At 34.7% G+C, this 26746-nt stretch overlaps 1 protein-coding gene across 1 annotated transcript in view; it reads right to left on the minus strand.

The window, feature by feature from the left end:
* The window catches only part of LOC113516494 (unconventional myosin-XVIIIa), a 269678-nt gene that overhangs the window by 136179 nt on the left and 106753 nt on the right, over positions 1–26746 (minus strand). The window contains exons 5-21 of the mRNA XM_052895899.1: positions 18193–18375; positions 17068–17247; positions 15836–15960; positions 12002–12139; positions 10725–10868; positions 9472–9701; positions 8171–8321; positions 7090–7200; positions 5838–5967; positions 5344–5440; positions 4526–4649; positions 3767–3914; positions 3146–3200; positions 2751–2885; positions 2133–2308; positions 1490–1575; positions 462–600 (exon numbers count right to left, since the gene is read on the minus strand). Coding sequence (XP_052751859.1) covers positions 462–600; positions 1490–1575; positions 2133–2308; positions 2751–2885; positions 3146–3200; positions 3767–3914; positions 4526–4649; positions 5344–5440; positions 5838–5967; positions 7090–7200; positions 8171–8321; positions 9472–9701; positions 10725–10868; positions 12002–12139; positions 15836–15960; positions 17068–17247; positions 18193–18375 — 2352 coding nt within the window. The remainder of the gene's footprint in view (positions 1–461; positions 601–1489; positions 1576–2132; positions 2309–2750; positions 2886–3145; positions 3201–3766; positions 3915–4525; positions 4650–5343; positions 5441–5837; positions 5968–7089; positions 7201–8170; positions 8322–9471; positions 9702–10724; positions 10869–12001; positions 12140–15835; positions 15961–17067; positions 17248–18192; positions 18376–26746) is intronic.

Consider the following 26746-nt stretch of genomic DNA (forward strand, 5'->3'; position numbering starts at 1 on the left):
TAAACGTTGAAAACTTTCCTGCTGTTGTAACTACTTACCTGATGGAGTCCAAGCTTGTACTCCTAATCATCTGGCAAACATTTTCCATTATACCCTAATTGCAAATTAGTTGGTCCAAATATTTGAAGACATTTCCTGCATATGTTCCATTTACCTGAGTCCAAACTTGTATTTCTAACTAATCATCTGGTAAATATTTTCCGTATATAACCTAATTGCAAATTAGTTAATTCAAACATTTGAATACACTTTTACTACCTGAGTGATCGCAAGCTTGTATTTCTAATTATCTGGCAAATATTTTCCGTTATAATCTGATTGCAAATTAATTGCTTCAATCATTTGAAAACACTTCCAACTATTGAAATAATTTATCTAAGTGAACCTAAGCATGTAACTTATCATCTTGTAATTCCAAATTGTTGGGTCAAACATTGTTTCCTGCAATTGTAACCACTTACCTGAGTGAGCCCAAGTCTGTAACTGGTTACGTCAAGGTCCAGCGCCAGGAGCATGTCATCGACGATCTGGCGGTCTGATAAAGATGTCTGCTGGTTGTTCTCAGCGGTTTCGTTCTCTGATGTGGCCAGTAGACGATACCTGCGATCGGTTATTATTAATATAGTATTTGTTACCAGAGGGAAGTTTTGTACAAAAGTTATTTGTATTCTTGGTAGAAACATAAGTGGGACAAAGATTGAACCTGTGGTGTGAGTTGTAGGCGATATATGAGGCCTATAAAATCAAAAGCAGTTGTACGCCATAAAATCGATTTCATTTTTACTCTGTATTCAAATATAAAGAAAGTTCTATTAATTCAAATTCAAATTATTACTAATATTCTAATTTTATTCAATCTGAATTAAAATATAGAATATCCTTCCATATCCTTGACAAAGTATTAGTTTTTATAGTTCCCTGAACATTTAGTTATCTTTGATTTTATAGGCCTTATATATCATAATTTTATAGTTATTCAAGTAATTTTATAGTCAAACATTAAATATATTATATTACAATCAATATTAACGCACATGCCTTTTAAAGGTGTTCACAGCATTTTCTTTAACATAATTATACAATACGAGGAAATGAAGTAACAATTATAAGGAATTAAATAACACTAGACTATATATTTACTATATATATTAAATACACTATTATTGATTATTGTATTATATTATCATGCATTCCAAATTTGCAATATCCCTTAAAAGGATTATAATTTGGCTCTAATGTAATATATAATAAAATATATTTAATTATACAAAACAGCAATATACCCAACCAGGTCGACCTCCTCGCGGTTCTCCCTGGAAACTATCATGGTTAATTCTTGATGAATTCATTATGATGGGCTAACTGGCCTGTTTTCATTCTCATCTATCACCCTTCACTGGTGCTCCGCCAGCGTATCCCGTTAGCGCAGGCGGGGTTACCATACCATTTTCATCCATCAAAAAAAAAAAAATTATACAAAACAAGTTACCTTCTGGCAAATTCGGATAGTGGCATATGCTCAGGGAATCCTTGCTTGTACAGTCTAGCAGCTTCAAGAAGTTGAAAACCGCGGAACTGAGAAAAAAATATATTCTTTTATACCCTTATTTTATATAAATCACTACGAGATACAAGGTACAAATAAAGGAACGCAGTTATACTGTAATATACTATAGTACTTCTAATGCATAACCTTAAGGGCTCAACTAATGTCACCATATTTAGTATATATGTAGCATTAGCGATCCGCCCCGGCTTCCCACGGATAGATAGGATGTATATTGCTAGCAAATGACCTGCCAGTTCCCAATATTAACAATCCCTCCCATGCCCCCTTAAATCGTTGTTTAAAAAATGGATTTTTGTTTGTAATGGATAAATATTTTAAAGGCCGGCAACGCTCAAGCAACTACTCTCGTGTTGCAGATGTTAATGGGTGACGGTAGCCACTTTCCGTCAGGTGGATCGTCTGCTCGTTTGCCTTCCCAAGAATAATAAAAAAAAACTTAAAAAATATTTAATGGATTTTAAAAAATATTTTACATATCAAAAACAAACGTCGAGTCACATCGAGCTGTATTTTATCTAAAAAAAAAAAACTTAGGAACGTTTGTAAACAAACAAATCCTTACCTGTGACCTCAACAAGGGTACATTGACGTCATCGGCGACGTCGGCGGCCTGGTTGGTGAGTAGGCAACACACGAAGTGTACGCCGCCGGCGCCGCATCGCCGCAGCGTGTCTACCACGCCATCCGCTACGAATTTCGCTTGAAGCGCTGTCGAGCGTCGCTTCATGCCCGCGGTACCTGTTTACATAGATAATAGGTAATATTGCAATAACTTAACAATGGCTATATTAAATATAGGTGATCTATATATAATATCGAAATAAATATAGATATTCGATTGGTATGGGCGATATCAAAATGGATCCACCACAATATCCAAAGAAACTCAATATATAGATATCTGAGCGATACTGATATTACCCACGTCTGTTGAGAAATGCCTTCGCTGGCATCTCAGCCGTAAAACGATTAACTGTGGTTCGGGATCACTACAAGTAAATCCCAGCCTTAACTTCTGAGAATATTGAACTTGGCAACTGTTACCATCTTCCATCGTTCGTCTGATGGAAATTAGTCGTGTTTGTTATTTTAGCTTTCATAAGCGTGAAAGTTACTGATAATATTGATAATAATGATGATATCGGCGATGATGAATGATGAAGTATAGCGTAGTAGTGACCTGTGGTGAGCGTGCGGCGTATGGAGGAGGCCCGACGCAGCGTACTGGCGTCACCGGCTGCGGCCCAGCCCGCGCCGCCGCCCGCCGCGCCTCGCGCCATGCACGACAGCCGGATTATCTCCTCGCTGTCACATTACAACATTATTAGAGATTGCAAATCGATGCTATATATGATAGTACAAAAATACTACATTATTACGTAGGGAAGGAAATTGCCGATTATCAAAATTCTTTTTTTTTTTACATTAAATGTATTTAGTTCATTATTAAAACTTACTTTTGACTTTCTTTGTACTTTGTTGTTGAATTCAAATATAGAAATTAATTTTTTTTTGTCATTGAACGGGGCGATTATATTTCTAAATGTATTTGTTCATTATTAAAACACTTTTGACTTTCTCGGCTCGCTTTAACCCAGCCAGTGACGTCATACAACACCGGATTGGTACCCTAAAATGGAAATAAAAACAATGATAGAAGTTAATTATAATGAGTCTCAATGTCAAATGATGCCCTTGTAACTCTCAAAGATCATGGGTACAAATAAGGGCGACACAATTATGAATAAACTAAACTGTATTCCCTATTCTAAAAAGTTAATAAAAAGATAGAGAAAGTACATATGCATTAATTTGGTCCTTCGAGCCAGATATTAGTGACTTGAGACAAAAAATAGTTCGATGCTTTTATTTCAATATAACCTGTGCCAATTAGGATTCATTATATCTAACTGAAAACTAAATTGGCACGTGACATGAATGCAGTTAATAATAAGTACCACACAATCACACCAATTGCTTAATCTGCAAGCTAAAATACTCTGTGTTATGAAGAAATAGGCAAACCTACCTATTACCTTAGCACCCAGACCCGAAACAATAAAAAAAAATGGCTCGACAGTGAATCGAATCCATAATCTCATATCTATGATTAAACAATTCTAAAAAGTTCTTTTCGTAAATTGGCTTGTCCGGGAATCGAACCTGTGACCTTCAATATATGGTCGAAAACCTTACCTGCAGGTGTTGGAGGACAAACTGTCGCGCGTGCGGCGCCTTCTTGATGAGGTAGTGCGTATGGTGCGGCGCGCCGTAGTGCGTCATCACTCGCTCCAAGAACGTGTCGTCTGAAGAGCCCGGGTACATTGATTCCTCGTCCAGGAGCCTGTCGAATTATAGTAACTAGTTATTACCAGATAGCACAAAGCTATAAGATCTAGATGGAGTGTCTCCATACAAAAATAGCTCACTTTTTTAATTACACACTTTTAAAACCTGTAAGCTGAAGTGGCAGTAGGCCAGATGGGCCGGATGGGCCAGATGGGCCGACGATCTTCACAAGAGAAGAAGAAAATGGATGCAAAAAGCAGAGTACAGCTTTGATTGGAAGGCATTGAGAGAGGTCTATATTCAGCAGTGGATTGGAAAAAGCTGGTAATAAAATAGTAGAGGGAAACTTTGTGCAAAAGTCATTTGCTTGAGTAGCTCTGTCCCATCTGGTTTCTGTCGTGAAGCGGTTGTGGTTGTATGGCTGTATTTCGGTTTGAAGGGTGAGATATGACAGTGAAATTATAGGGTACAGGGGAATAACATCTTAGTCCTCAGGTAACGCATGAGGGGTAATCACTTTCCATCAGGTAGGCCGTCAACTTGTTTGCCATTCTAAATTGCATAAAAAAAAACTAAAAAGTTGTTTTTTTTTTGTATATGTATGTTGTCATTTGTGTACTGTAAATAAGTAATGCAAATAAATTATCTATCTATCTATCTATCTACCATAGAAGACCACGACGATCGCACTCCCGTAAATCTGTCTGCGAGCTTCGTACGATTGTGTTTTGTGGCGATTTGTCGAGCAGCTCCACCATCGGTCCGGGGTTCACGGTCTCCGACAACCAATCTGAAACAATAATCGTATAAGTATTAAATATTACAAAAGAAGAGTGTCTATGAATAGATGGACTGTCTCTACATAAAATTCGGAAAGCGACAACGTTCGATTTCACAGATTCGGAAATATGTCTAGGAACATTCGAGATGTGTTATTAGTCGTAAGAATTATCTTATTATGTACTTTACATTATATTAATATTATAAACGTGTAACGACAGATGAATGTTTGTAACTCTCTCTCTCGAAAAAAAAAACACTGTAATGTTTTGAACAAAAATTGACACACTGTTCTTTTTTTAAATGGATGATAATGCAATGGTAACTTCTTCTCCGGTTTAGCTTTTATGGTGGCCAGATTCAGCTTTCTTGGTATTTCTTTTATACTTTGCCCAACATTATGTATCCATCTTAGTACTTATTGTTATTATATGAGCCTTTAACCGTCCACTGCTGAACATAAGCCTCTCCCATAAGGGTGGGATTTGCCAATAGTTGCCACGCTTAGCAGGCGGTTTGGCAACCGCAGTTAGGCTTTGCTAGTCTATGTGTGTAATAATTTAAATCAAATCCGTTCAAATGTGACTCAGTAATTAAATGTTTAAAAATATTCACATTTAGTTAATAGTAAATCATAAACTATATTGCTTTATAATTATAAGAATTAAATTTGAGTTGAATTACATTAACTATCCGATACATACCTTCCTCTGCGCCATCGTCAAGTGTGATCCCTTCTTGCGAGTAGCGCTCCCGCGGTGCAACCAACATCGCTTCATGAAAGACCGCTTGCAGTCGTTCCTGTATCAGTTATCAAGTTCAGATATCAATAAGAAAATAACTAAACTGAGGCAAGAAAGAAAATGCTTTTTTAAACAATATCGTCTGCAAAAGACAGTAGCTTGATAAGGGTCAACCACCTCTATCAGATCCAAAAGCAAAAAAATAATTACAATATTTATGGAGGGATCGCCGAGGCTTCATTCATTATGAGCGTTTGAGATCAAATTTAAAGATTACTGCGAATAGATACACCCAGCAGGTGCAAAAAGTGCAAGAAAAAAATGCTTTCACCTATAGAAAGCTGTATTTTCAATAAATAACAAGAGCTATATTTTATTTAAAAATAACCGTTAATTAAAGAATATCCGTCCGAAGGTTATTTTTAAATAAAATATAAGGCAAATTATCTAGTAACCTGTAAGTAGTTGGAGAGCAGCTTGGACAGAGGGGCGCCGCTTTGCTGTCCGGCACACATAGGGTTGTCAGCGCCGGGCGCGTCAAGCAGTAGCAGCGATGCGGACGTCCGGCTCGACGTCGACACGCTCCTACCCGTCGCAACATATTAAGATTATTGTTAAAAATTTCGTAAATACACACACACACACACACACACACACACACACACACACACACACACACACACACACACACACACACACACACACACACACACATATATATATATATATATATATATATATATATATATATATATATATATATATATATATATATATATATATATATATATATGTGTGTATAACTATCGGTTTAACTTAAGTGTAATTTGGTCGAGAAAGCTCGACTCGTTTCGTAAACTATCCGGTTCCCTTAGTCTTGAGCAGCTGTGACGCGAACGCTTTAGTTAAACCCGTATTTTTTACATTAAAATATTTAGTAATGTTAGTAGAGTTACATTAATTTTGACATCTTAGATTGTAGTTAGAATATCGAGTGTCCAAAACAGGTCAAAATTAAGGCAGCCACACGATACTTCAGCTGACTCAATTTTGACAGATGTACTTTTTAAACCAAAACAAAGCGCAGCACAAACTTTTTTAGCGATTTAGAGTACCTTTGTCCCATTCGTGTTTCAACCGTGAAGCAGTAGTGTTTGCATGACTGTGTTTCGGTTTGAAGGGTGAGATATGGCGTGAATTTACTGGATACAGAGGAATAACAGCCGAGTCCTCAGGAATGACAACGCATGGGGGGTATCATGGGCAAAACAGTATACTCTGTTATGTCCATGGTACTGCTCGTCTCTATAGGCGACGGTTACCACTTTCTATCAGGTGGGTCGTCAGCTTCTAAGTTGTATAAAAAAAAAGATCTACCACAAGCAAATTGTCATTCAAACATACACTACCTTATTTTTATTTAGAATCCATAGAATTGTTATCGGTTTAGATACTTTGCTTTGTCTTATGTTAGTGTTTCTATAGTTTTTCGTATATATATATATATATATATATATATATATATATATATATATATATATATATATATATATATATATATATATATATATATATATATATATATATATACATATATACATATATATATATACATACGTACCATACGATGTTAAGTCCGCCATTTAAACTTTTTAGGTGTATTAAAGTTTATTAAATAAATTAAGATACATAGTGTAATGGCCTTACCTATTGACAAGCGAGACAATAATGTTAAACGTCTCGTTGTAGAGGCCAGTGACGAACGCGTCGAGTGCTTCCGTGCCTGACACTTCCCTTTCGTTTGATGGCGATGGCGTTCTGAAAATAAATTAAATATAATTAAAAACAGAGTTATCCTTACTAATGTTATAAATGTAATAGTATGTTTGTTTGGTACATATTAGCGTCTTAATGACTTAGCCAATCAGTATGATATATGATATAAAGCTACTACATAGGATGGAAAAATTTAAAAGCGAACACAATCGAAGTTAAAAGCTGGTCGACGACATTTTATGGAAAAATGATAATTAAATATTGTGCTCAAGAAAATAAAAAAAAATATAATTGTGGTAAAATCAGGTATTTTGAATTAAAAATTAAACTACTAAACCAATTCGGAAAAAAATATAGGAACAATCTGTAAGTATATCCTTTAAGATAAAAAAAAAAGAATTGTCTAAATCGGTTTACAACTCCGTCGAGTTGAGGTAATAAACATAAAATAATACAACCGAATTAAGACCCTCCTTTATTTTGAAGTCGGTTGAAAATGGTATTTTATTTTTTCTGTGAACTAAACAGCTTGTATCCTAAAGTCTATAAATTATCTCCATTAGGGTCATTTGTAAGCGACTTCTAAAAAGAAAAGGTTTTAATGAGTTAGGTTTAGTTCGTCTTTTTTTCTTATGCCTGCATTGCTTCGCTAATTCTGAATGGATTTTAATAATTACTATGGTATTTTATACATCTTTGTTGCAAAGCATAATGGTGTATGTATGTATATATATAAACACATGTGCGTGCATGCGTGCGTGCGTACGTGCGTGCATGCATGTGTGCGTGTGTGTTGCCATTTATAGACACGAACAACAGCGTGAAAAAAAAACCACAGGAATATACTGTGATATTCATTGTACCCATAACGACACTTAATGGTTTAATGATCGTATAAAATAATAAAAAAAAAATAGAAATTTGCGAAAACCAGGGGACGGCAGATAGTCGAGAGCCTATGCCCAGCAGTATACAGGCGCAGGTTGCAATAATTCAGATGTGCAGTACCAACCTCAATGTGGAATTGTTCTGCGGCGAGGAGGGCACGGCACCCGCGAATATAGCACGAGCGAGCTCGTCCGCGCCCACGGACAGCAGCCGCGCCGCACGCTGCCCGCAACCGGTACTTGCGAACTGGTACCGCGAGCTTGCTCCCGTGCTCGCTGGGGGAACATCATGGGGTTTTATTATACAGGGTGCAATCATATAAAGAAAAACATATTTTTATTCAATTAAACTTAGATCTAAGCATTTTTAAATAGTCATTTTTTTCCTTATCGTACATACGGAACGCAAATTTAGCTAAGAAGAACGGACAAGAAACTCAACTGTTGCTATTTTTAAAAAGCACTAGTAAACTCTCTAATTGTGAAAGTGAACATTAATTTGAAATAAACATTACGAAAAAAGGTATTTGCCACTTAAGAGCGATTTGTTTTTTATTTTTACTTTTTTTTTACGAGTATATCACAAAAGTGGTAAGCAAACAAATCATACAGCCTATCTGATGGTAAACGGTCACTGTAGCCTATGGATGCCTGCAACACTATGAATATCACGTGTGCGTTGCCGACCTTAAAGAAACTTTAATATGAACTATGTAAATAAAATTTTGTACATACATGAACTATATTCACCACATATAGTACTTTTTACAGTAATCCATGTGAGCAAAGCCACGTATTAGGGGGGAGGGATTGTTAGCAATGGAGTTTGACAGCCTTATTGCTAGCAATATGCCCTATCAGGTCAACCTCCGCGTGGTTCCCCCTGGAAACCATCGTGAACAATTCTCGTTGAATTCATCACGATGGGCTAACTGACCTGTTTCATCTCATCTATCATCCTTCACTGGTGCCCTATCAGCGTAAACCGATAGCGCGGGTGGGGTCACTATTTCATTATCACATATAAAAAAGCCACGTATTATAGCTAGTATTAAACAATTATATATGTTGTTAGAGGAATAATAAATAACCATCCTTAATCAAGAGATAAAAAAGGTTATGGATTAATATAATATTATCTATCAACACGTGAAATCCCGTAGTGGGTAAGCAGAGAAAACTATGTTAATTATTAATTTAATTTAATAAAAAATTGTTACTAGTAATTGCAACAAAAACTATATTATAAAATGTCGATCTATGTTGTAATCTATCTGTGTAGCAAATTTAATTCATATCCGTCCAGCTATTTATGTGCCATTGAGTAAAAAATATCTAAACACAACTTTAAGCACATATTTAAACATTTATTTTTATATGGCTACATTGTTTAATTTAAATAAACTACATTCTATTATTAGAATACCTTTCACTGCACCGGCCCATCCCAAATGACAAATGACGGCCAATATCTTCCACACCGCCATCTCTTCTTGCTCGGTGATATTCAGTAATTGCATCGCTTCTTTCAACGCTGAGAACTCAGTGGGTGCGTCTGCTTTATCGCTAAAGCTGATGAATGGGTTCGGAGCGTTGACTGGTGCTTGGTCGAGCAGCAACTCGCGGCGGAGGCGACCGTCGCAGCCGTGGAATAATCTAGAAAAGTTATAGTATTTAATAAATAAATTATTTACATAAATTATTAGGCACCTAAATTAGATTAATTACTAAATTATGCAAATAGATATATTATTTTTACTTGGCATATTTTGTAAACAATCTTAGTACGTTTTTTTAACAAACTTAGGTATTTAAAAATATAAGAAGACAAAAAGTAACAATAAGCAATAATAATGACCTATTTGCAGAAATGGCAACTGTATGAATGAATGAATGAGTATACTTTATTTGCATTGTACAATATAGGGAATAAGCAAGACAATTAATAAATGTAACGATACTATTGTATAAGTACAGTAAGGCGGTCTTATTGCTGAAAGCAATCTTTTCAAGACAACCTTACGGTAGTGAACTAATTGTTAACAAGTAGGTATGATAATATTATATAAATAAGAAAGTAAAACATGAAGGAAAATAATTACAAGTACCTATTATGAAATTTAAAAAATAAATCTGCACTCAATAATTTAAAATTAAATTCATAACCAAACGATTTTTTCATGTTCTCTTACAGAATTCGGAATAGCAATGAATTTGACGGCTCACCTGGTATAAAATGATGTAAACACGAATTATAGATGTAAACAGTTTAAAATATACTGTGATGCCTATAGTATGCTTTATACGATGCTATTCTAGAGGATAGATACTCTTTATTGTTCCCTCCAAAAGATTAAAGTTCACACATAAAATAAAAAAAAAAAGCAATGAAAAACTTAGGATTTATGTTTTATGCCTGTGTACCCTTTAGTACCCTGTAGACTGCCTTTTGTACCTTTATGTGCATATTTTAATCTGTATTTATGTTACTGTATTTCACTTGAATTATTCACTTGTCATTGTATATTTTTATTTATGGTGCAATAAAGAGTTAAATAAATAAATATCCTTTAATTTCAATTTCATGTCCCACTTTTCAAACCAAAACAACTGTATACACAACTTTATAGCAGAAACATGAATGGGACAGTTGCATTCAAACAAAAGATGGATACTAACGTGTGTAGCGCTCTTAGCGGAGCTTGTCCCGGCCTAAGATCCGGCAGCAGCGTCTGTACGGATGCGGAGACGAGCGCACCGCCGCCGTCAAAGTCGAGTGACGTCAGCGAGACGAAGCGGGACGCATGGGTATTCGAGCCCGTGCTGGAATAGTTGAATCGAGAATTTTTATTAATTAATAATACTAAAGGCATATTTTCAATACACTTATTATATAACATTACTGATATCTTACTAATTATAATAAAATTATAATTAAACCATGACTGGACATGGGAGATATTTAATTACATTATTATATTAAATAACATTAGGGGTCTTAATAAAACTAATAGATAATATAAGAATATTTTTTTTTAGAAATTTTGTCTGTCTGCCTGAATGTTCGCTCCCGTATCACACAGACTATTACAGAAATTGGATTCGGTTTTGAGAACTGTGTTTCTGAATAAGTAACTTAAAATCTAGTATATGTAATACGTAAGTTACTTAAAATCATATGTAATTTAAAATGTTATATATATTTTACACGCACGAAGTAGCAAGCAAAAGACACAGCAATAAATATGTTTATTTATTTATTTAAGGCAAACAGATAACTAGAATAATACATAATTACACACTTAAATAGTAATTTGACGGCCACTAAAGTTTGCACCAATGTAATACGAGTGAAGGAAATACAAAATTAAACAATACTATTGAAAACTACAGCAACACTGTCAACAGATAATGCTCAGATGTTAACAAAGCCATCCATTTTTTTCAGAACAAGACATTATTTGAGAATAATACCTTTATAATCATTAAAAAAAGTTTACAATATTTAAACAGAATAGGTACAGTGCTACGAGTGAGCTTAAGGTAGTGGGGAGATGGGGGTAATAAGATGATAACGTTGGGAAAATTGGATATAAATAAAGTAGCACACAATTAAACCAATCCTCAAGCTAGGATATCCTGTGTTATTAGAAAAAAGTCCATTTTCTAAATAGACGACTGGAAATCGAACCCGGATGATGCCTACCGCTGCGTGAGGGAGGTCGTCGTAGGAAATGAAGTCGGGGACATAGATACTTGGGTTTTGGACTAATTTTTATTGTTTGAGAACAATTTTCATTTGATATGAATACTAATGATTGCAATTTCGCCTCTATACGAAAGAATGACGCAAATATATATATATATATATATAAACTGGAAAATTTGTATGTATATGCTAACTGTAATAAGAAGTTGTTTATTTCCCAAATTAAAATAAAAAACAAAATACTGACCGAGAGGATCCAAAGGTATGGAGCACATCGAACGCCGCGTCGAATCGTTCGGGCGTGAGCTTGGAGCCCTGAGCTGGATACGTGCTTGCCAGGTACCAAACGCAGTGACGCATTGCCGACGTCTTACCAGAACCAGACCTGAAAATACAATAGAAAACGTTGGCCTTTAAAACAAAAGAAAAAAAAAACAATTATTTTTTTAATTAGAGTACGACATGTGAAGGAAGAGTCCATAAAAAAATGAATGCATGACGAAGAATAACTCAAGATCGCATTGAATTAAATCTCTTCTATTTCCAGCTACATTTTTCCATTTTCATCCTGTTTTAGTCATGATACTTAGAATGGCAAACAAGCTGACGGTCCACCTGATTGAAAGTGGTAACCGTCGCCTTTGTCACCATAGACATACTATCTTACCACAAGAAAATGAAATTTGCGAAAAACAGGTACTCAACACTTGTTGAGACGATGTACTATAAAAGCTTGTCTAACATTTGTTAATGTCTAAACAAAAGAAAGCTTGTATTATTGTAAAAAAAAAAAAATGTTCAGTCACAAAACTATTAAAAATTATATTTATATTACAATAGATATTTTGACCTATAAATTTACAAATTAAGAGAATTACACCGACTAAATTCTGCTTGCCACATGGTTGACTGGTAGAGAACGCCATTAGATGTTAAGTCCGCCATATGCACACTTACTTATATTATATAATTGTGCATTGAAGTTTAAATAAATAAATTAATTAGTTAATTATACATAATCACTTTTTTATACAACTTAGAATGTCAAACAAGCTGACGGCCACCTGATGAAAAGTGGTAACCGTAACCTATAAACAAGAGCAGTACTATGGACATAACAGAGTATACTGTTTCGCCCATGATACTACCCATGCGTTGCCATTTCTGAGGACAAAGGTGTTATACCACTGTACCCTGTAAATTCACTGTCATATCCCACCTTTCAAACCGAAACACAGTCAAACTTAGATAGGGGTTTGTTAAATTCTGTTTAGATTGAAAATGTTTTAAATTATTTTTGTGGTAAGACTGACAGTATACACTGCATGGTTAACGCATTGACAGGGGGGAAAAGGGATTGTTAGTAATGGAGACTGAGAATCCCATTTCTAGCAATATACTCAACCAGGTCGACCTCCTCGCGGTTCTCCCTGGAAACTATCATGATTAATTCCTGATGAACTAATCATGATGGGCTAACTGGCCTGTTTTCATCCTCATCGATCACCCTTCACTGGTGCCCCATCAGTGTATCCCATTAGCGCAGACGGGGTTACCACTCCATTTTCATCCAATAAAAAAAATGCATTGACAATTAATTCCATTTTCGATACAATTAATTAATATCATCGTTAGACATTCCTGAACACAGTATCTTTATATACCCGGCCACTTCGTTTTCTTGCTCTCATTTCCTTACAGTTGTTGATAATATCAATTCCTTTATTCATGAGCACAACCTTAAACGGTTCCCAATCGATACGCTATACGCAAACTATATCTATCGACGCGATCTATTCTCTCCGTAACAATCTATTAAAATTGTTCCGCTAATAAGCGACTTTGCAGTAAATTGCTTCGTATCTTGTACATTGGCTAATTTAAAGGAAAATCACTTTTGTGTCTTTCGTAATAAGAATTACACAGTTGCACTATTCTTAATAACCATAGCCTTGGCCATCAATGTATTCATAGCCGTGTAATTATTAAAATACAAGGTGTATGCAGTTAAATTAATAGTGGACAGTGGATAGTTAAAGGCTGATAGGATGATGATGCAGTTAAATTATTTATCATCGTCATCATGTGAGCTCTTAACCGTCCACTGCTGAACAAACCTTTTTTTATACAACTTAGAATGGCAAACAAGCTGACGGCCCACCTGATGGAAAGTGGTAACCGTCGCCTATAGATATGAGCAGTACTGTGGACATAACAGAGTATACTGTTTCGCCCATGATACGCCCCATGCGTTGTCGTTCCTGAGGACTCAGGTGTTATTCCTCTGTACCCTGTAAATTCACGCCATATCCCCCCCTTCAAACCGAAACACAGCCATCCAAACACAACTGCTTCACGGTAGAAAGACGAATGGGACAGAGGTACCTAAGCAATCGACTTTTGTACAAAGTCTCGGCCTACCCCTTGGGGGGATTTTACCAGTAGTTGCCACGCTTGGCAGGCGGATTGGCAACTGCAGTCAAGCTTTAAAGATGGTTTAAGAGGGCCGCTGATAGCCATCCCTCGCCGTCCCTTAGTCGTCTTTTACGACACCCACGGGAAAAGAAGGAATGGCCTATTTTATGCCGGGACTATACGGTCAAATTATTTATGTTCAATTTGAGTTCAATCGTGGAAAAATCAATTATTTTGAATTAAAAACTAAACTACTGTACCAATTTTAATAAATTGTCTATAGAACAACACCGAAACTATATTTTCTTGCAGAAAAAAAAAAAGAATTTTCGAAATCGATTTATAACTAACGTAGTTATGAGGGTAACAAATAATAAAAAATACCAATAAAAATATATAAACTTTCGCCTTTTTTTAAGTCGATTGAAAATGGATTAACAAATAAGTTGTCGATCGCGCATCGTGTCTTTTAATGTCTCTTAATGTTTGAATTACGCATTACAGATTATGCGATGTTATATAATGTATTTACTGGTTCACTTAGACGTTCTTGTTCACTTAGCGTTATTTTAAAATAACAGTGTTAATGTTTATAGATCGTGTGTAAATATATGTAAATTTATACATAATCCATGACTGTGTTCCTAAGAAAAGGCTGATAAAGCATCATTATCGCTAAAGTCGAGTCTGAGTTCCGTGTGCGTTGCATTTAAAGCATTTATAAACGCATTTAAAGTCTCTCTTTCATCCTAAGTTGGTTGAAAAAGGGGGAGGTCAGAAATATAACAGAAGAATGACACAATATCTACATGATACTATGTCAAACTTAAAAAAATTGGTTGACAATTAAGACAATTGGTGTGAGATATATAGACTAGATAGATATACAATCTATCTAGTCTATATGTCTACTAACTATATCCATAAATAAAATAAACATCTTATATTGGATCTATAAACATCCAATATAGGATGTTTATAGACATATAAAAACCAGAGGGAGACTTTGTACAAAAGTCGATTGCTTGGGTACCTCTGTCCCATTCGTGTTTCTACCGTGAGGCAGTTGTGTTTGCATGGCTGTGTTACGGTTTGAAGGGTGGGATATGGCGTGAATTTACAGGGTACAGAGGAATAACACCTGAGTCCTCAGGAATGGCAACGTATGGGGGGTATCATGGGCGAAACAGTATACTCTGTTATGTCCATGGTACTGCTCATGTCTATAGGCGACGGTTACCACTTTCTATCAGATGGACCCTCAGCTTGTTTGCCATTCTAAGTTGTATAAAAAAGAACTTACAGGCTGGTCCCATAGAAATTTTTACAAATGTGGCTCAGTACTAAAGTTTTTAAATCAAAATAACCGATTAAGTCACAACTGAAGTAAGTTTTTTTTTTTTGATCCACAATTTTAATTGTTAAGATAGAGCGACTCAAATATCGATTATAAAATTGAACAGAATATTTGTTGTTCTCTCTGTAAGTGTGGTTCTTTTTGGAAAATCATTTCTTAAACCAGTGTGGTTTACCTTTTTTTTCGACATCGTCACACAAATTAAAACGTATTCTGAAAGTCGATTTTCTCATGAATCAATTTTAGATCTCTTAATTTTACAAAAGGAAACTTTTGTCCATAATCGAAAACTATAGAATTGACCCTTACCTTCCGAGAAAAACGATGGCCCTGTCGCGTCGTGAAGCGAGCATGCAGCGGTGAGCCGACTGCGCAGCGGCGAACACGTGAGGCGGCATGTCGTCTGCGCGACATCCACGGAACATCGCAGCCACCTGAAATATACGGTATATTTTATCATACATTTGATAGTTGTTGTTATTGTATCAACCATTAACTGTCCACTGCTGAACATAGCCTTCCCCATATAGGAGAGCTTTACTAGTAGTTGCCATGCTTAGTAGGCGGGTTGGCAACCGCAGTTTGGCTTTTGGTAATGTTTCAAGAGGGATACAGTTGCCTATCCCTCCACCATAAGCTCCCTTAATCGCCTCTTACAACACCCACGGGAAAGGAAGGGGTGGCCTATTCTACGCTGGAACCTACACGGCCATTTGACAATTACTGCCATAATTTTATGTTAGTTGTTAAATAAGAACCAGTGCGAGGCTAACTTTTGGGAAACGATGGAATGGATTTTGAAAAAGTAATGAGAACCTAAGTCTTAATGCTAGCAATATACGCTAGCATTAAGACTTAGGGATACGGTTGTCATCTATGCGGTTCCCCAGAAAGCCATCTTAGTTAATTCTTGTGTCGTCATTATGGGCTAGCGGACTTGCTTTCATCCTAACCTATCATCTCTCACTGGTGACTCACCATTGTAAGGAATAAATAATAGAATAAAATAATATATTTTGCTGGGAAATTTTATTTATTTTCAAATTCTTACGAGTTCTTAGTAACATTACAAAGGTGAAAGAGAGTTTGTTATCTTATGGCATACACATTAACGGTTCAGGTAATCGTCAAGAAATTTAGGACGCAATAGAATATGCACTTTATATTACTTAATGAAACATTTTCATATTAAACAGGCGGGCAGTTTTAAATTCCAAAAAAAGTACGTTCCAGTTCCAGTTTATCTTCTGCTCTAATTCTGTTCTTCTGTTCACATTTGCTCTAATAGGCATAATACCTATTAGAGCAAATGTTAATTGCGAACGAATATAGATTTTTTGTCAAATCTTACCTTAAAAAATAAAATTAAAAAAATAACCTGTAACAACTTGATCCGTTAGGATTCGAACCCACATCTCTCTGCTATTTGATCTGAGCATGTTCTTAGTTACATAACGTCGAGTTCAATCAGTAAATGTTGAACCATTTTTTCAAATGTCAGGAGTCATGGGAAAGTACTTATAAATATTTTAAAATCTAACCTTTTCAGTATAAATAGGTGCGGTGCGCTTCGGTGGTCCCAGTACCAAGAGCGCGTGGCCTGCGCGAGCATGCGGTAGACCGGCAGCATACCGAGAACGAAGTACGTTGAGGGCACCGCACTCGTTCAGGCAACGAAGAGAAGCTATGTCCTCGCACATCTCCAGCTGAGGCGGGTTCGCCTGAAAATGTCAAATCTATGTATTAGAATCGTTCTAATAATGTGTTTTATTAATATTCTTTCTGTTCTCAATACTAAACAATTGAGGTAAGAAATAAATTCAGTAATGATATCGGTTTTGGTGGTGGTTATAAACTGGTAGGGCACAAGTAAGGAATGACTGATGGGGAACAAAGCAGGTAAGTTAGCTAAGTTTTTCAAGAAAAATTGCATAAATAATAGTAAGATTCTTTGCATGGTCATGGATCCCGCACAATACAAACATTTGTATACATTAATATATACGCATTTGTATTGGTCTGGGTGCTTTTTGTATGTTATATGCATTTTTTTTTTTAAATGATAAGAGAATTTTAACCTCGCCTGCGCTATCGCAGTATATACAGGCGGAACACCAGTAAGGGGTGATAGGTGAGGATAAAAAGATAGGTCGATTAGCTCATCGTAATGAATGCACCTGGATTTCAACACGATAGTTTCCAGGGAGGACCACGGGGAAGTCGACCTGACTATTGCCTGTATTGCTAGAAATGGGGCTAGTAGCCCTCATGACTAACAATGCCTTCACCCCTTGTATAATATTATTATTATACAATTAATTATTTACCACCAAAGAAATTAAGTATGCTTTATCATCATCATTTCGGCCATTGTCTGTTCACTGCTGAACATATGTCATCTCCATAGACTGCCATAAAGAACTGTCTTGAGCCACCTGCATCCACAGACTCCTTGTAATGATTGAGAATTTGAGGTCGTCAATCCACCTAGTGAGTGGTCGTCGTACACTGCGTTTGCCCGTCCGAAGTCGCCACTCAAAAATGTCTATCAGTTGTCTATTACCCATGAAATAAACCCTGCTTAGTTTAGGACTAGATGGCGTTGTGTAATATATTTATATTTATACTTATTTATTAAACCAGTAGTATTTATTAATTAAACTTACCTTTTCCAAATCATCTTCATCAACGGTGATCACCTCGCCAGTCTGGATTACTCGAACTTTCGCCCTGCCGGCGTCTGCGTCGCCTTCTCTGACCACAGCCGTGAAGCCACCTCGGTGTGCCAACCACATGTGTCCAGTTTGAAGCCATTCTTTCTCGCATGCCAATTGCTCTTCAGACTTCGCCTGTAAAAGAAGATTGTTTATTAGTAAATTGTGGTATAGCTGTTGCAATTGGATGAGAAAGAGCTATACCACAATTTACTATTAGCTATATTCTTTCTGAGATGAAGGTGTATAGATCATAGCAAAAAGATCTGTTGTGATTATTTAAGATTTAATTCCACAAAAAAACCCCAATTTTAATCACGGCAAAACCAGTTCTTTTGATTTAAAAACTGAAGTACTGAACCGATTTGATGTTGATTTTGATTTGATTTGATAACACTTCTATGGAACGAATCTGAATGATAAAAATAGAATTTTTCAAATTGGTTAATAAATGATGGGGATCTGAGGTAACAAACAAAAAATACAACCGAGAGATCACAATTGAGAAGCTCGTTCTTTTTTAAAGTCAACTAAAAAAGGACGAGAACAGAAGAATGACATAATATCTACATGATACTATGTCAAAATTAAAATTTAGGATTAATAAGATTAGGGATTTGAGTTGAAAAGGATTACATAAATCATGGTGATAATTGATGATTTACATGATATTATAATACAGTGCTAAGATTATTGTCTATGCTCATAATTAATGGATGATGATGACGATACAGACACATGTGAATCAGATAAAATATATATAAAATAGAATATATTTTGTTCAAATAGAATTTTCATTATATTTTACTGTTCATGTCTATATGTTCATGGCGACATTTAACACTTTCCACCAGGTGCGTCGTCAGCTTGTTTGCGATATATATATATATATATATATATATATATATATATATAGTTTACATAAAAATATGTTTTTTTAGCATTTTCATAACTCTTAATAGAACCATTAAAAGGAAATATGTATAAATAAAATAAAGATATTAGTATTTAATTGATAGATATGTGTCTTTTTAAACACATTGACATAGAAAACTTTAAAGATTTAAAAACAAGCATCATATAATAAGCATTTATAGAGAAACACACGATTCTGTGAAGGTATTTTACAACGAGTCATGCACAATCAATTATTGATCCATCAACAACGGTTTTTAATACAAATTACGTTAAAGGTCCCCAGTAATAATGGTATAACGTCGTCTACAACCTATTATGTTGACGGAGCGTTTATGAGAAAGCTTTGACATTCTTGTAAGAAATACGGATGATTTTGTAATCATTTGGCCAAGACGGTACCTTGAAAATTTTATTTCACGTTTGTTTTTCTATCCATATGTAAAAATATCCTTGGAGATATCACTAAATAAGTAAAAGTAATAGATATAAAAAATATCGATATATAAAACAAGATTTACATTCTCATAAAATTGTTTCGAATTTAAATAAAAAAAAAAAATAATTATAAAAGGATGAGGCATGACTATCATAAAATCTATGAATAATTGCCCTAAATAGGGACCAACATATCGTGATAGTGTATTTAAAAAAAAATGTAAAATTTGTGGTATAATTTTCGCACATTTGATTACAAATATCACAAGATATTTAGAACTGAATGCAAAATTTGGTTATATGCACTATTTTTGTCTTTGAGTATGTATCTAGTTTTTTTTTTTTTTTAATACATATATCTATGAGGACATATTAAAGCTAGTTAATGTGACCACTTTCAATTATCAATTTCTTTCTCTTATTATGGTATGAAAGTAAATTTTACTGGAAGCTACGCGTCGTTTTTATATCGACGCTGGAAAGGCAATATCTATTAGGTACCATTTAGTGAATTTTACAGTAAAGTAAAAAAATAAATTATGAAATGAGTGATAATTATAGTAAGCTAATGCAGTAAAATATTTAAAACAATATCTATGTATTTTTGACATTTTTAAAATCAATAAAAAATAGAGACTAATCAACAGTTGTGAAGTGAAAAAAAAAGTTATAGTTGGCCATTTTGTGTACTGGTTAAATGAACACCAAAAATTTTTATTACTTTATTAATTATATACTATTCGACGTAGGAAAAAAAACTGAATTCAATGATATACAAGTATAAGTCAATATAGTTCAAAGTGACGTTCTATACACTTTGGCTTTCTAACGTTGATATTATGTCCTTACTATTTTAAACTGTATAATATTTCTCCATCTAGAAACAATATTACTGGACGGTTTCTAACGCCGAGATTAGATACGGTCATTTGTAGAGTTTCACTACATTACATGTCCGCCACATTGTGTTACAAAATAAGTAAAGACGTATATTTTGTCATAATAGAACTTTCACGGATTCGCCATCTTTATGAAAATCTATTACATGTAGAATTTTTTACCACGACGAATACAAGAAGTTACACCCATAAGTGGGGTTTTATTAGTTGTTGCCAAATTTGGCGGGTGGGTTAGCAATCGCAGTTAGGCTTTGGTGATGTTTTAAGAGGGACGCTACTGCTTATCCCGCCACCATTAAGTTCCCTTAGTCCCCTAATGAATTATATTGTCGTATCACTTTTTTATTTCTGTTGATCTGTTGCAAAAATAAATATATGTATATAAAACCTAGTATATGAATAGCAAAAGTGTACTTACTGAATAAAAGAACACCGGTAGCAAAAATAACACTACTCAAAATTACAATTCAATGGAATTATTTGTTTATAAAAATCAACATTACAAAACCTACACAAAAACCTTTGCCGGTATTTCGTCCCTCACACATTCACGTGCATTATTAGGTATATGTACGTAATAATAGCTACAACCACATTATGATAGTTACCTATGTAGGCACGAATCAGGAAGAGACGGGTCGTCCTACGCCACGATTTTACAATTATTGTACGAGTATTTATTTCCGTAATTGGATTAATTGTTGCAATTCAATAAAATCTACTTAAGTCCGGAATGAACAATAAACAAATTTAAAAATCTAAATATATAATTATTCGAATTCTTGGCATGCTTTTAAAAGACTGACAATTTGTGATTTTTTTTCGTATGGAGATATATATCTAAAACTGTTATTAATACATTAGCTGAAGTCTGGATACGCCCAAGGTATGGCCCAATGGTATGGCATGTCCAAGTTTTTTTATCATTTTTTTTTTTATTTTCGTTATTTTTGTAAAATATATTTAGCTTAACTACACTCTAAATAAAGGGATAAAACTGATTGATTCATAGTCGAAAATTTTGTTAAAAAAGGATGTAAAAATATAAAATTCTATTTTTTTTTATTAATATTATAATTACATAAGTTTGTAACGACGGATAGATGGAGAGATGAATGTTTGTTACTCTTTCACGCAAAAGCTTCTGAATGTATTTGAACAAAACTTGGCACATTGGTAGGTGATATCCTAAATTAGTATATAGTATATTATACATACAGATTCACACGAGTGAAGCCACGCGATACAGCTAATTTTACATATAAGACATAAGCAAAATTTTATGTTTATATAACCTTATATAACCTTATAAAACATAGAACATTAAGAAGGATTTTAGTTATTTCCCACGGGAATGTCAGATAACGGGCTCCGCAAAACAGCTAGTCTGTTAAAAGTAATAAGCTGTCAGGCAATTTGTCTCCATTTTATATATGAGATCAAATATGATAGACAGTAAAACAGATATTGTAAGATATCTATCAACCATAAACATAGATGTATGTAGTTTTCTTGCCAATTTTTAGTCAATTTAAATTAGGCTCAAATAGCTCAAGTGTCTAGAGTTCTCATTACACAACAGTTATATTCAAAAAGTTTATAGGATAAAAACCGTGGTATAGATGTTAATTTCAATAAGTTTCGTGCTTTAGGTTTAGTAATATTAGGAGAAAAATATTAATAATGACATGTTTGGAAATAAAAAAAAAAAAACATTACTCGTGAAATTTGCAATCTATTGTGTCCAATTAATCATTAATACCAAAAAGGTTATGCTAATAATTATAATTTTCCTGCCCTTAGATATCCCAATTATTTGAAGTCGCCGTACAATGTTTTTATTCATATTATACAGGTTTTGGTTTCGCGACCGGCCGCTTAACTGACGTCAACCCTCCCTGGGAATGGAAGCTAATGCTAATCAATAATGTACAATATCATTGGCGTTAGTACATCTGTACAAACTAATTCCAAGACACTTAAACATATATCAATCTTCTCTTAGTAATGAAACACGGAAAATACATAAACAATACCAGCAGCGTAAAATACGGTCTTTGACAAGCCTGTCTGGTGTCCTGCAGAGATAGCTTCGACGGTAGAAATTGTTAGAACATAAACAACGTTGTTATGATAAGGGAGTAATGTAAATTTAGCAATATAGTGTTCATTACAATATTAAAATATATTTTGCTCCACAAAAAATAATAAATTAAATTATAAACATGTAGAAGAACGACAAGATGTTCATTAGACATATTAGGAGGAGAATAGTTTAATTTAGAATGTGAAATTCTGGATCGCATGTATCGGATTTTTGTTTCGCAGAAAAAACGAAAGCTTCAATGAGGCTAACATAAGAGTATACTCTATCGATTGCATAATGAATTATCTAAATCGAATTGTAAATTGCTTAAAAAATGAAAACTCAGTTAAATTTAAAAGAGGATTTAATATTATTTAGCATTATGCCCACTGTTTACATCACATAACTTCCTGTAAGTAGTCAATAAAGTTCTTTTTTTTTGGTGGATGAAAATGGTATGGCAACCCCGCCTGCGCTAACGGGATACGCTGGCGGAGCACCAGTGAAGGGTGATCAATGTGAATGAAAACAGGCCAGTTAGCCCATCATGATAAATTCATCAGGAATTAACCATGATAGTTTACAAGGGGAACCACGAGAAGGTCGATCTGGTTGGGTATATTGCTAGCAATAGGATCTTTAGTCTCTAATACTAACAATCCCTTTCCCTCCCAATAAAGTTATTATAAATAAATATATCTATTTTCCCACGAGTGCTTCGACCACCGAGGTAAAAACCATAGATTTTAACATACAGAAAAGCTTTTAAATGCTGGCGAAACAACCCATTAGAATCCCAAATGGCATATCGGCCTATACCGCTATATTTCCCATATAAGAAGCTACAAACTACGACACGGTTCTTGGATACAGCGGCACCGTATCTGTGCGTTGATAAATCCACTCCTGTTGATACTTTGTCAAAGTGATTTGTTATTTTTTCTTGTGTGTTCTGGGACGCTTCCATTATACCGTAGTAGTCTATTGCCGGACGAGACTGAGTGATAGGGTATCATATCTATTTATGTACTTAGTTTAATGGCGAACCTGAATACAGTTATTGATTTTTGAAAATATATAAAGAAACAAAAACATTGTTTCCTTGCAGCGAGAAAGAAAAGTTTCGTGTTTTACTAAATATGGAAATATATAACAATGAGTAATAAAGTTAATAAATAGTTTAACCAGAGGGAAACTTTATACATAAGTCGTTTGCTTGGGTACTTCTGTCACATTCGTGTTTCTACCATGAAGCAATTGTGTTTGCATGGCTGTTACGGTTTGAAGGGTGTTGACAATAAAATTATAGTGTACAGAGGTATAACACATTAGTCCTCAGGATTGGCAAGGCATGGGGGGTATCATGGGCGAAACAATGTACTCTGTTATGTCCATGGTAGTGTTTCTGTCTATAGGTGACGGTTATCTCTTTCCATAAGGTGGGTGGTCAGCTTATTTGTCATTCTAAGTAATATAATATGACCATTCAATAAGGCAAATGATTCAATAATAAACAGATTAAAATCTAAATTATAATATATAATAGCTTAATTCTTAGGAATGCCAGGAGTGTATGATGGTTGACATAAGTATCATAGTGTATTCCATAAAATTAATGTTGATATTCAAGCCTATATCCGATGATTACAGGTGTAGAATAACAAAATAACTACATAAACATATGCGATATACTAATCACCTATTATTATATCTGCTAAAAATAAACATTCCTGAATTTAACGTTTACGCCATTAACTGCAAGTACAAACATAGCAAAGGAGGCTATGTTAAATTTATCCCCCGGAAGCGAATGCAGTCCAGTTACAAAATGATGCATGTTTGGTACAATCGCCCACGCAGCGTCAGTTTACAACACGGTTTTATTACTTCACAGGTGTCTTGTAGGCTCAACAGTGGGTTCGTAATCGGTGGATCTAATAGCCAGAGCTAACTTGTTCCTATAGGAATGTATCCTATTCAGTTTGGACTCCTGCTATGCGTACGTTCGCTTGATTAAAATAAAATTAATTATCAATTATACATTGTGTCTATTGGGAGCTTTTTTTACTCATCGTGGTACGGCACGATTTTATCGAAATAGTACAATAAGTACAATATAATAAATCAAAATGTATTTAATTGGAGAAAGAGTAAATAAAAATTGTATTCCTCAAAAAAATAACCGTCTTCAATCATGACAAAGCCAGTTATTTTTATCTAAAAAATTACCTGAACTCATTTTGGTAAAATTTCTATGGGACCAATCTGTAAGTATATCTTTTGCGATAAAAAAGAATTTTCCAAATCGGTTTATAACCAACGGAGTAATGGCGTAACAAACACAAAAAAAATACAATCGAATCAAGAATCTCCTTCTTTTTGAAGATTGAAAATGTATGTTCACGACATTATCGTATCGTGGAAATCGTGGTAGAAAATTAATAAAATCTCCAAATAATTGCGTAAATTTTGCGTTCCTATTATATTTTCACGACAAAATCGTGTCGTGTCGTGATTGAGCAAATTACATAAACGATTATTGGAAATAATAAATGTAAGAAAGACTACAGTATGGGATTCTCCAAATCGAAGTTTCTTATACTCTTATACTTTCATCTTCGAGACGATAAACAAACTGTAACATTTGTAACATTGCAGCTTACCGAATGTCGTATAATTTACAGTTTACATCATTATCACTTCATTTCACATTCATAACCGTAACATAGTCGTATCGTTTGCTGAGTATATTTACATATATTGTCGACGGGCGCTGACCGTACAATATTGGGTTACGTGACAATCTGATTTTGACTACAGTTGTAAGTAATATTTCGTATCCACTATAATTATCATGCAAATTCGCGTATACAAAAACTCTACTTTTGTTACTCTTCGAGCCATGAAGAAAACTATACTCGGAGTTTCTTTGCCTGACAGAATCCGAAATGAGGATATCCACAGAAGAACCAAAGTGATTGCGTAGCTCGAAGGATAAGTTGAAGTGGCAATGGGTTGATCATATAGCTCGAAGAACCGGCAATGAGGAAGAGAGGTTATTGAATGGCGACTCTACGGGCAAATGTAGTGTACTATGACGACGATGACATTACCATGACTAAAAGAGGTAGTTTTCAATACTAACTAAAATAGCAGATTCACTATTCCAGTATACTCGGGGGGCCTGCAATGCCTTGCGTATCCAATTTAATAATAGTTTCAGGTTACTGTTGCGGCTTCCGCGCTTCTGTAGCGCCTCAGCGATGTTTGCCGACGCTCGCACAGATAGTTTTGACGCAGTCTGGCGAAAAAAGACAGCTTCGTTTTTACGTCGAATACGCGGGAGTAGCAACAGTATCCTGAACATGTTTGTTAATAAATTGGATAGTCCTCTCGTGAAAATGCTCTCCGAGAGGACTAGATCATTATTAGTAATTAAGTATTAACATAGTTTTTAAGTACACTTACTAACAAGAATGGATCCCAGTTGTCTGGAAATAAATAAATAAATAAATAAAATAAATAAATAAATTACGCTCGCATTTACCAATTTTGTCACTTGTTATACGAGTGACAAAATTGTAATTACTCCTAATTACCGTAATTACTCGTAGTAAAATGTGGTAATGTACAGATAAACGTAATTCCAAATGTCCAATAAGGTTGGTACCATACGTGATCTTTGAGCGTGGGCGACTATATTACGGGTCGACCTTTTGCGGAGTTGACGCTAATTTTGTAATGCAGGTGTGAAGTCAGGCCAGTGAATTTCAAAGATACAGTATTAAGCGAACTTACTGCCGTATGCAAGTAACTTGATAAAATCTTTCTCGTTATAACTGTAATTTTGTTTTGTTTTTGGCTTTATTAAGTATTAAAGAAAAATATTTTATTGGTAAGAACGCTCCATCTTAGATTTTATCATCACATATCATCAGGTAATATATATATAATATCAGGTATACGCATGCGCATACGCAAATCCATTTTCTAATAAACAACAAGATTTTAAAAATAGAATACATAATACAAAAAAAAAGAGTTAAGAAAATTTGTACAGAATTAGTGACGATATTGCTGCATATACACGCAAACAATTCACTGGCGGGTTACCAGTAGAGGATAATAGGTGGTGATAAAATCAGGTCGTCCGTCCATCGGCCCATCT

This window comes from Galleria mellonella, unplaced genomic scaffold, assembly GCF_026898425.1.
Source record: "Galleria mellonella isolate WM207_F2 unplaced genomic scaffold, CSIRO_AGI_GalMel_v1 utg312, whole genome shotgun sequence".
Taxonomy (NCBI): Eukaryota; Metazoa; Arthropoda; class Insecta; order Lepidoptera; family Pyralidae; genus Galleria; species Galleria mellonella.